General features: G+C 34.3%; 1 protein-coding gene across 2 annotated transcripts; it reads left to right on the forward strand.

Annotated features, from left to right (window-relative positions):
- The first annotated feature begins 49 nt into the window (after nucleotides 1–49).
- On the forward strand, nucleotides 50–4749 carry LOC134837751 (transcription elongation regulator 1). Of its 2 annotated transcripts, XM_063853147.1 has the most exons (11): nucleotides 50–196; nucleotides 260–773; nucleotides 835–1045; nucleotides 1104–1368; nucleotides 1423–1709; nucleotides 1773–2133; nucleotides 2195–2345; nucleotides 3118–3300; nucleotides 3413–4060; nucleotides 4291–4460; nucleotides 4526–4749. In XM_063853147.1, exons 1-11 carry the CDS (start codon nucleotides 126–128, stop codon nucleotides 4638–4640), a joined length of 2976 nt encoding a protein of 991 aa, XP_063709217.1. In that variant the 5' UTR covers nucleotides 50–125; the 3' UTR covers nucleotides 4641–4749. The 2 variants fall into 2 exon arrangements, with proteins under 2 accessions (XP_063709217.1, XP_063709210.1); XM_063853140.1 differs by having other exon boundaries at nucleotides 1423–2133.
- Nucleotides 4750–11479: the final 6730 nt, after the last annotated feature.

Genomic DNA, 11479 nt, shown 5'->3' on the forward strand with positions numbered 1-11479 from the left:
TGAATTCAGTGTCAACTCCAGATCATTCATAGCTCATGCATTACTCAATCCTTAGGAAATTTACTTAATTTTTTGGACATTTACTCAATTCTTCGGATATTGTGATTTAGTGTGGATCTAGCACGATGGAGAACGGATGCACGCCAACAGAAGCGGCCATGAATGACAATGAAGTGGATGACCAATCGAGCAATTCGTAAGCTTTTAATTTTGGCATTTTTTGGAATAATTTTTGCATAAATTAGGGTATTTTCGACAGTGCCGTGGAACAATCTTCGCCGGACCAGCATCATGTAGCGGTGCAGCAGCCAATGCACGCCCAACAAATGCCTCCTCATGTAATGCCGATTCAGCAACAGCAGCAGCAGCAACAACATCAACATCCGCCGCAGCAATTTCCTCCCCAGCAATTTCCGCCAGCTCAACGTTTCGGACCGCCACAAGGCATGCCGCAAGGACCACCTCGCCCCATGGGACCAAATAACGAGCTCTGGATCGAAACAAAGACGGAAGAGGGTAAAAGCTACTACTACCACTCGATTACGCGACAAACAACTTGGTCTCGGCCCACGGGACCGAATGTTCAGGTAATGACGCAAGCTGAAGTAGAAAATTTACAGAAACAACAGATGCAGAAACGCGAACCCGTTGGCATGCCAGGAATGCCGGGAATGGGACCACCGCAAGGACAAATGCCGCCATTCGGAGCTCCACCATTCTTCAGCGGACCGCCGCCATTCATGATGCCACCACCGAATTTTCAACAACCAGCTGTAAGAATGCAATCTAGTTCTTCTTCCAGATCTTAAATAACCCAGTATTTTTTTTATTTAGCCCCAACAAGCTTTCCCCTGGGGAAATATCCATCCGCAACAATGGCTAGCGATCAAAGCAAAGGACGTTGATGCCGAAATTGACCCTCAATTGTTGGCACGTGCAGCAGAATGGACCGAACATAAGGCACCAGATGGACGTCCTTATTATTACAACGCATCCAAGAACGAGTCTGTGTGGGAAAAACCCGAGGTCATGAGACAAGTTGAAGGTAAGATTCATTAAAAAATTCTAATTTTCTGTTTCAAAAATTGGTTTTTTTGTTTTAGAAATGAAAGCTGCAGCAGCAAATCGCCCAAAGCAACCAACAGTCATGAATCCCGTATCGGATAAAGACAAAGTTCAGAACAATGCTCTTTCCTTTGATTCTTTAGGTAATGCAAACTTTAGTCCGACAAAAGCCAAAGCCGAGGAAGAAGAGCGCAAGAAAAAACTTGAAGCTGAAAAGCGCAAAAAAGAGCAAGAAGAAAAGGCGAAAAAGCCTCAAGATAAAAGTCGACCAATATCATCAACGCCAATTGCTGGAACTCCGTGGTAAGTCTTAAAATTGGAAAAAAATGAACAAAATTCTTAAAATAAATCTCTTAGGTGCGTTGTTTGGACTGGAGATGGTCGTGTCTTTTTCTACAACCCATCAACTCGTACATCGTTGTGGGAAAGACCTCCAGAGCTCGCTAATCGTCCAGATGTTGATAAAGCGATAAAAACTCTACCGGAAGCTCTGTTAACAACATCTGGCTTCAAATCTGACACAAAGACGGAAGAATCTAACAAGGTTCAAGAAGCTATCAAACAAAGCAAAAAACGGTCAGACACCGAATCCAGTGACAGTGAACCGGAACTCAATAATTCAATTAATAAAAAAATTAAATTGGGTAAGACTTTCGAAAAATTTAGTATTTCAAAACAAGATTTTTCAAAAATTTCCATTTTTTTAGAAGAAACAAAACTACCATCCGCCAATAACAACACAGCAAACAATGAAAAGGAAGAAGTGATGGATGCTGAGATGAAAGCAGCGAAAGAACGAGCTACTGTGCCATTGGAACAACGAGTCAAGCAGTTTAAAGAAATGTTGCGAGAAAAGGACGTGTCGGCATTTAGCACGTGGGAAAAAGAACTTCACAAAATCGTGTTTGACCCAAGGTATTTGCTGTTGACATCTCGTGAGCGCAAACAGGTCTTCGAAAGGTATGTAAAAGATAGGGCTGAAGAGGAACGACGTGAAAAGCGGAACAAACTCCGGCAGAAACGAGAAGACTTTCGCACGCTCATGGAGAACGCCAACCTGCATGGAAAGTAAGTACATTTTTTTTTTGACATTGGTATGAATGGAAGCCTAAAGAATATTTAATTTCAGATCGTCCTTTGATGATTTTGCCAAAAAATACTCGAAAGACGAGCATTTCAGGGCAATTGAGAAAATGCGAGAGCGAGAAAGTCTCTTCAACGAGTACATTGTGGAGGTACGGAAACGTGAAAAGGAGGATAAGCACCAAAAGAAGGAGCAGGTTAGTAAAATTTATACACGTCAAACTTCATATTTAGGCTTTTTTGCAGGGTTTTTTTTTAATAATCACGATCTTTTCTGTAACCTATAAATATTTATTTGAATTTTTTATAAACCTAATTGATTTTGTGAATACGCACAAAGCACTTTTTGTCAGTCAAAGATTTTTAATACTAGCAACAGGTTCCCGTGTTGTTTCTGTTGACGTTGATGCGTCCTCCTTCGTCAGTTATCAGTTGAACGTAAAGAGGAAAAGAACCTTTTCTAGGATCCGGAGATATACTGAAGGAGCATCATGCCAATGATCGTAAAAATTGAGTAAATGCAAGATAATCTATTTCTATTTACACTCAAAAAATATTCGATATATACAAGAGATTGCACTCCCTACAGAATCTTCTGATCACACAAGCGTGCGTGCGTGTGCTTTGCACCATTTAGCTTGTTATTGTTGTCAACAGATTTGGCTCGATCAAGAGAAAGATGTGAGAAGAAGCGATTTTCGCCGTTCTATTGCTAGTTCGTGATTCATGGTACTAAAAAGAATCTCCTCTGCAATGTTGTCCGGGTGTTTGTCCGTCTCACAATCTTAACGAAATTTCTTTCAGAATTAATTTTGAAACTTTTTTTTCAGCATCCAATGTCTCAATCAAGTGCCCTCCCACATCTCTTAAATTTAAGTTTTTAGTTCATAAGGGAAAAAAAGCTTAAATGTCGGTTTTTAATCTTTTTTTTATTTTTCTCTCTCTTTCTTTTTCATACGAAAATCGCAGATACGCAAAGACTTTTTCGACTTGCTTCGAGAAAATGACATCGATCGGCACCAACGCTGGTCCGACGTCAAGAAGAAGATTGATGACAAAGACTCTCGTTACAAAGCAGTTGGCGACTCGATCACGCGCGAAGACTACTTTCATGACTACTGTAAAATGCTGAAAGATGAAAAGAAGAAACGCGTAAGTATTCAAATCTTGTGTTAACTCATTAATTACTTGATTATATCTTGTCATGCTATTTCAACACCTTTTAACATCTCATTTTTTTTTTGCTATTTCTCTGCATGCGTAGGAGAAAGAAAAGAAAAAGTCGAACAAAGATAAAGATCGCAAAGAAGAGTCGACGAAGAAACGGCGGTCCAGTGAAAGATCGACGGGAGATAAGGATTCGGGAGAAAAGGAGGATAACAAAACAGGTAAAGAAGACAAGGATGCGGACGATGACGAGGATCACAAGTCAGATACGGATAAAGAAGATGGTGAGCATCCTGGTACTGATAACGAAGAAGAACCTGTTCCAGAGAAACGGATGAAGCGGACGGCCGAAGAGGCCATCAAAGATCGCGAAATGGAAGTTCAGAAAGCGCTCGCCTCGCAAATGCGTTTCCTTGACAAGGAACGTGAAAATCACAAACGTGACGAAGCAGTACGCGTTTTTAACGCTCTGCTCGTCGATTTAGTCAAAACCGATGTCACATGGAAGGAATCTAAAAAGGCTCTTAAGAAGGACAGTCGTTACGACATGGCAGACATGCTGAGTCGCGAAGAGAAAGAAACCTTGTTTGAGGAGCACATTAACACTCTTTCGAAGAAAAAACGTGACAAATTCCGCGAAATGCTAGAAGAATTGCCCCAATTCTCACTAACGAGCTCTTGGAAGGAAATTAAGAGACTCATAAGAGATGATCCACGTTACTTGAAGTTCAATAGTAGTGAGAAGGTAAGTTTTTTAATTAGGCCAATCGAAATTTATTTCGAATTTTTTATCCTATAACCCATTTCCAAAGCCAAAAACAGGGTTTCTTTTTATAAATTTTTAAAAAACTTTAAGAAATAGTATTTCAAAACCGATTTGGTAAAAAAAAAATGGGACAAAAAGTTCAGAATAAATTTGAAGCGACCTTATTCTGTCAAAAAAAAATGTTGCTAATTTGTCCAATTTTCTGGCAGTGCGAACGTGAGTTCCGTGACTATGTCAAAGACAAGACGATGCTTGCAAAGACCTCATTCAGGGAATTGCTGTCAGAGACAAAACTCATCACGCACAAGTCGTACGAAATGGTGAGAGAGAATCCGAATCACTTGAAAGAAATTGAGGAAATATTAAAGAATGACAAAAGGTAGGTGTTCGTAATTATTAAATTTAAAGAAAAAAACAGTAAAAATATGTTTTTTTTTGTCACAGATATTTGGATTTGGATCACTTGCATCACGAGCGCTCATCGATTCTGAACAACTACTTGGAAGATTTGATGAAACGAGGACCTCCTCCGCCGCCAACAGCGACAAATCGCAACTAGTAAGAAGGTTTTCAATTGACTTTTTTTTTTAAATTTATATAACTTACCTTTTAAACGTATATCATTATGAATACATTAAAATAATAAAGGCATTAGCGAATAAAAAAAAATAAAGAACACGAAATGACTATTATTATTGCTATGGAAAGAAAGATTCCCGCACATCACGTTTCTTTCGATTCACTTTCTTTTCCACACAAACTATTTCAATTCAATTGATGTCCCAACATTTTATTCGTTTCAAGCTCAATTGGTGACTTGACTTTTATTGCTTACATTTTATTTGCAAATCAGCGTAAATCAGATTGAATCGGTAAGTGGATTGTATTACAAATTACAAATTTTAAACAAAAGAAACTTTTTTTTCTCATAATTTAACGTTTAGTCAGTATAAATAACTAATTAAGAAATCCATTTATTGTAGGTTGTAAAATAAAATCAAAAATTTTCATCTTTTACAATTTTGAATTGCAATAAACATAAAATGATAAAATAAAAGAAAGGCGCCACACACTAGACTGAAAGTGTTAAAATATGCAAGGTAATTAAAATACTTTTACTAGCAATTAATAAATAGTTGTGTAAATGACTAAATATCCATGTCCGGAGATGGAAAAATATTTTTTTCCCAGGATCCAAATTAATTTCTCAACTTTTTAAACTAAAATTATATAATAATTAATAAATTTATAATTTATAAAAAATCATAATTTTTCTACTTTTCCCCCTCAAAACTTCTTAGGTTTTGAAAATTTAAATAATGTCAGACTTTAGAAAATTCAAATGTCCAGCATGATACCCATCAATTTCCTTCCAGTAAGATAGTGGCATACGCCCGCGCTATATCATTAAGTAACCATTCATTACATTTCCATACAAAATTCCGAGCGTAATTCATTTCTAATTGAAATGAAAGAAAAAAGACAGGAATTTCTCGTATTTAATAATGAAAAATAGTTAAAGCATTAATTAATCAATTTTAAACTTCATTACGTTAGAAAGAATCGCTCATCGCTCGTCGTCATCGCTAATAAAAACATATTATTAAAAACATATATTTATAGTATTTACATGGCATGCTGCATAAATGCACGCTTATAACGGAATTCGCTTAGGAGTGTTAGAAGAAGACGACTAACAGACGACACTTTGAACAAATTATCAGCAATAAATAAAATAACAAGCTCTTTGAAAGCATTTGTGTGTTCGTTCCTGTTTTCAATGCTGCAATTAATAAAAAAAATATAACTTTTACTTTATTTTTGTCACTTTTTTTCTTTATTTTTTGCACTAAATTCTTAATCTAGATTTCTTCTTATTTTTTTTTTCATAAATTATTAATGATAAACATGTATCATGTTAACTACTTAAAAGTATGTAGTAATAATATTAATATTAATTTTATAAAATGCTAACTTTTTTTTCTTCATTTTTGTCCTAAATAAAGGAGAGTAATCTAATATTAAAATGAATACGTACTCGTGTAAATGCGTTTTTTATCTTGTGTTTTTCTCTTCTTTTTTCTTTATCATAATAAATACTTTAATAAATATTGTCATGTGTGTCGAAGAAATTAGCTTAAAAGTGAGTGTAAAAGACTTAAATTTCTAATAAATATTCAACTATAAATACTGTTTCTTATAATCTAGACATAGAGATGAATCTAAAAAATTCCTTTAGCTTATTCGATACAGATTTATCAAACGAAAATTTAGTTGCACTACTTACTTTATGGATTTTTTTTTCTTTTATCATCAAAACGAATCATTTATTTTTTCATATAAATAAATAAATATACGATCGACTTTAAAATTATATTCTAAACGTGATAAATTAATGTCTTCGTGTCTTACTCTACCATTGCATTGTCGATTGCCCGAATAATGTGACTTTCATTCATTCATTTATTTAAATATATTTTTTATAATATTTATATTATTATTATTATAAAGATAGTAAATACAACAACAACAATAATAATAATCTTCGTGAAATTATAGACATTTATTATCGTGAAGTATTTCTTAGACATGCTCATTTACGTTGAGATTACAACGAGAGAAATTCTCTCTCCTGCTTGTTCAAAAGTTAAGTGTACACTGATTGTTGCCGATTGAGTTGCTAAATGATGCTATTAAGGAGAATCGGAATTAAATTGTTGTATATGAAATGGTAAGTAGTAGGCTTTCTGTCATATTCGATCGGAAATTTTCTTAATAATTTTTGAAAACCTTCCTTTCGTATTTTTCTGGATTTAAAAAAAAAATAATTTGAATTTTTTTGAGTCAAGTGGTTTTAAAATTTAGAAACTACCATTTTTATAAATTAAAATCTTGAAAGTAAAACACAGGACATATTCCCAATTATTTCTCACAAAGCCTTCCGTTACATTGTAACATTAATAACAATAATCAGCCTTATGATTTATGTCCCGATAACACACGTTGTTTATTTATTTCGTTTATTGCCAGCCATGCACCTTTCTACTTTTGCTTCTTCCCAATAAAATCTAAAGTTATTCACATAATTTCTCTATTACCGTGCTCTGTGTCGCTTTGCTCTTATCTCGATGTCAAATGTGTACAAAAATGTTCAAACTGACCTAACAAACCATACGAACAACATGATTTTGCTTTGAACATGATCTTGATATTAAAAAAAAAAGCAAAAGAGTTAGTGAAGTTGCTGCTGAATCAGTGGGAAAAAAGGGACAAAAGTGTGTCACTCAATTTTATTACATTACAGCACTTCTTTTTCTCGTATTCGTTGTACAGCGAGAATAGTTCAAAAGTTGGTGTAAATGAATGCGATAGCAATAAAAAAGTACTTTTTAACACGAATCTTACTTTTGATAGTAATTTGTACAATGATTTTACATTTTCGCCTTTTTTCTCGTGTGTCTCTTGCATGTCATTGTGGTTTGGCATGACGTGAGATGTGCTTGTTAGCGTCATTCATGAGAGAATGCTCGAACTCTTCGACGATAATTAGAAAGGTGTTGTATGTGCTTCTTGATTTTCCGTTTAAAACTGAAATGACAAATCGAATGCTATTGAAAATTGCAAATGAAGGTCACGTAACCTACTACTAGCAACGATTTAATTCCAAAAATATTCAGATGACCCATTTAGACAATAAAATAATAACCATTCTCAACCAAAAAAATACAACACAAAACGAGAAGCTGATATGGATCATAGGAAGAGTAGTGAAGAAAATAAAACTTTTATTTTTTGTGTGTTGTTAACACACCATGGAGTCAATTAATATTTTATATTATTTATTATATGGCGCTAGATTTGCTTGTTTTGTGTTGTTATTTATTGTTGTCGATACAATGTAACGTGAAAAAACGAGAAAAAAAGTACATTGTTGCAGTAAATTTAAATTAAATCCGGTCTCTGGTTAGGTTTCTTGTCGTCTTTGCTATATTCGTCGGAGAAAGAATGAATAAGTGAGTTTGAAAAAAAAGCGAGGAAGATCAATGTGACTCCGATCGTAGGAGAATCTCTAATTATTTTCTTGTTATTCACGCTTCTCACTCGTCTCGTATCGACGACACACAAAAAGATTATGAGAAACCGCATTCCCTCATGTATTCAAGAAAACCAAAGGCCCACCGGATTGTCATGAATCATGATGACTCTTGATTTAAATGAAATGAAAAATATAAATAATAGACATGCAACATATTAACAATTATTATTATTACTAGAGACTTCACTTACGTTGCCTGTTACTTACTTCTCACAATGAGAGAGTAGAAACTGTCGAGTGATACTTAGAAAACTATGAAAAGGTGATGAAAATAAGCAAGCGGCGTGTGTGTGACACCGACATTGATTGTGTGAAATTTAACAGTAAATTTGCCCCGAGATGAAAGTAATCAACGTGAGACATTTTTTCCATTTTTTTTTTGTAGCAAATGGGATGCGGTTAAAATTGAAATGAAAAGTTTTTACGTTAAAAATTAATTTAATTGTCAATGTTGCATTATACTTTAGAACAAGAATAATGGGGAATGGAACGCAAGAATTTTTTAATGAATGGGACCGTTAATTTTTAATTGAAATATGAAGTAATTAAGGTAATTTTTTGTTTGTTCTGGTTATTTTAATCAACACTAACCGTTGTTTATGGTTTTCGTATTTTAATCAACTCGTTTTTTTAATATTTTTTTTTGAATCTGCTTTGATTTGCTTCAATTAACTTTTAATGCAATTCATGGACGGTATCTTTAGAAACACCTTAACAGCGGGAAATAAGCGATAAAACATAAAAAAACCTTGTAAGGATAAGAAGCTGGTCATTTACTTAATGATGATTATGATTCCCTTTTTACGTTTTTTTTCTGTCCCTTCCATTGGGTTAATGTTTGTGCAAGTCAAAGTTGATCTCATCAATTCTCGTTATAAATTAATTTGAATGTTGAGTAGCTTTTTATGGTATAATGTTAGGTCATTGATATCAAATTATGTAAATATTCATTAGGGGTGGCATCTACTTAGATGTGATAAAATGCAGTTTAAAACAAAAGTATTTGCATAATGTTTTTCATACGATTTTTGTTATCCTCATAGTCGACTAAGTATTTGGTTACATATTTGACTTTTTGTCAGTCTTTATTGGAAAAACTTTTAAAAATCCAATTTACATTCTTGAAAGTTAATTTTCCTCAATATGTAATAAAATTCAAATAAAAAGCCATCGAGCTTTAAAAAAAATATTTTTGCTCAATTTCTCCATGTTTTCTTAGAAAAATGTTAAAAAAAATAATTTAATACATTAATAGTTTAAAATTAATTTTAAAATCAAATTTAAAATTAAAACCTGAAGTAATAAAAAGTCAAATAATTAAATTAAAAAAAAAATTAAATTCCTCTACTCCTAGTATTTTTAGCATCCATTACTCTTATGACGATCATTATGCTGATAATGATGATGATTATTCATAAATATCCATCTCGCAGCTTCCCAAAGACACTCCAGAGTGTATGGCATGAATAGCGATTGAAGTGAAAAGAAAAACTAGAGTAAGAAAAAGTTAACCAAAGAGGAAGGTGTGAGATGCGAGCGTAAATTGAAAACGAAAAAAAAATTAATAATAATAAACTATGTTAATACTCTATTCAGTTAATTCTCTGTGAGCATACCACGATGCTGCAGCAACTGTATCGCAGCTCACATAGCCTTGAGTAATTTTAGTATAATGTTATTATTGTAAAGTCATTGTTGTCGGGATTCATTGTAATAACGATAATAATAATAAACATCAGAACTGAATATATAATTACCATTCATTTCCATTATGGCTTATAATAGGAATGAAAGCAAGAATATCGACTTCTCACCTCTCGCTGCGTGTGTACGCAAGAAATTGATAAACGTTAATGATAAAATAAAAAGAGAAATATTAAAGGTGTAAAAAGAAATCCCCCTGTTCTGTTACGATTTTCATCGATTACTCTTTAAAAGAAGAAAATCGAATAAAGTGAATGAAATGGACGTTATTCGGTACGTACTTCGTGGGCAATAATACAGTAAGACAACAAAATCAATCGTTAAAATTCACAAAAAAAAAAAAATCTAGTCTGAGATAGTTACGGCGTCTGTTGTGTAGCCATATCCTTCGGTTGTTCCAAAGTAGTCGTCTGTTGTTTCAAAGTCTGGCGTTTGCTCGTCCGCAGATGGCTCAGTTTCTTCCTCGATCTCGTCTTGCATGGCGTAATTGTCGGCAATTGTAGTCTCTTCGACCCCATTAGCCCGAGCTGTTTCACTTTCTACCGTTTGTTCCTCTTTGATCTCGTTGTCTTCGTCGTCAACGTTGGTGTCGATCCGCTCTTCTGCCACAATGGTCGAGTTCTTTGAACGATACGAGGAAACGGGGAACCGCGTATTTTCCTTCCACTTACTGACGAAACTCTGCGATTGGGTATTTTGTGGTGGGACACACAACATTCCGTAAACGTTGATACCTGGCAATCCCGCATATGTGGGTTGATCGTGTGCCAGAGGACCCTCGAGACGGAAGTTGGAAGGACATTTGCAGATTACCAAATAATGTGACTTGCCGGTACGGGTGTTTTGTAGTGCCAGAATGGACCAGTCTCGTGGTGCGCGACAATCGCGTAATTCAGTAGTGGTTTCGCATGTCTTCGCCAAAGTGATTGCTTTTTTCTGTTCATTACCGATCAGTTTGAGTGTGTGATTATCGTCCTCGTTCAAACTTGCGGAACATGGGTCACGATATCTAGAAAAGAGAAAAAAATGTGCTACATATAAGGAAAGGGTCTTTGATTACTCGATAAAGATTGTTAGAGAAAGAAAAAGATTAATGCATAAAATATTTTATTTTAATTGACTCCGGACTTGTTAAAAAGCTCATTTGAGGAAATAGAAAATTCTGTAATTGTCATGTATTTTTATTCTCGACTCACGAGAAATATTATACTTTAATGGGATATTATGTAAGACCATAACGAAAGTTATGTTGAATTAAGCAAAAGTATGTAATTTTATGCAGTTTTAACAAGAATTATTTTTTTTTGTTGTAGAATGCGGAAGGCGATCTCGTCTGGAGGATGGAAGGCGGCGCGGCGATGCAACTGAATAATTGAACAAGTCTTTAGAATGTAATAATAAATGAAAGAAGAAACAAAACAGAAGCATATAAAATGTTGCCTTCTGTTTTATTTTTTGTATTATTAGTCAAAGGTCATCGTGAAAGGTCTCGAGGGACTGTGTTCATTACTCATTTATGTAATTTACTTTTTTTCCTTCTTTCTTTTCAACATATAGGTATCGTTCAGAGTCAGGAGGATATTTACCTTGGTGGGCAG

Source organism: Culicoides brevitarsis, chromosome 1, assembly GCF_036172545.1.
Source record: "Culicoides brevitarsis isolate CSIRO-B50_1 chromosome 1, AGI_CSIRO_Cbre_v1, whole genome shotgun sequence".
Classification (NCBI taxonomy): domain Eukaryota; kingdom Metazoa; phylum Arthropoda; class Insecta; order Diptera; family Ceratopogonidae; genus Culicoides; species Culicoides brevitarsis.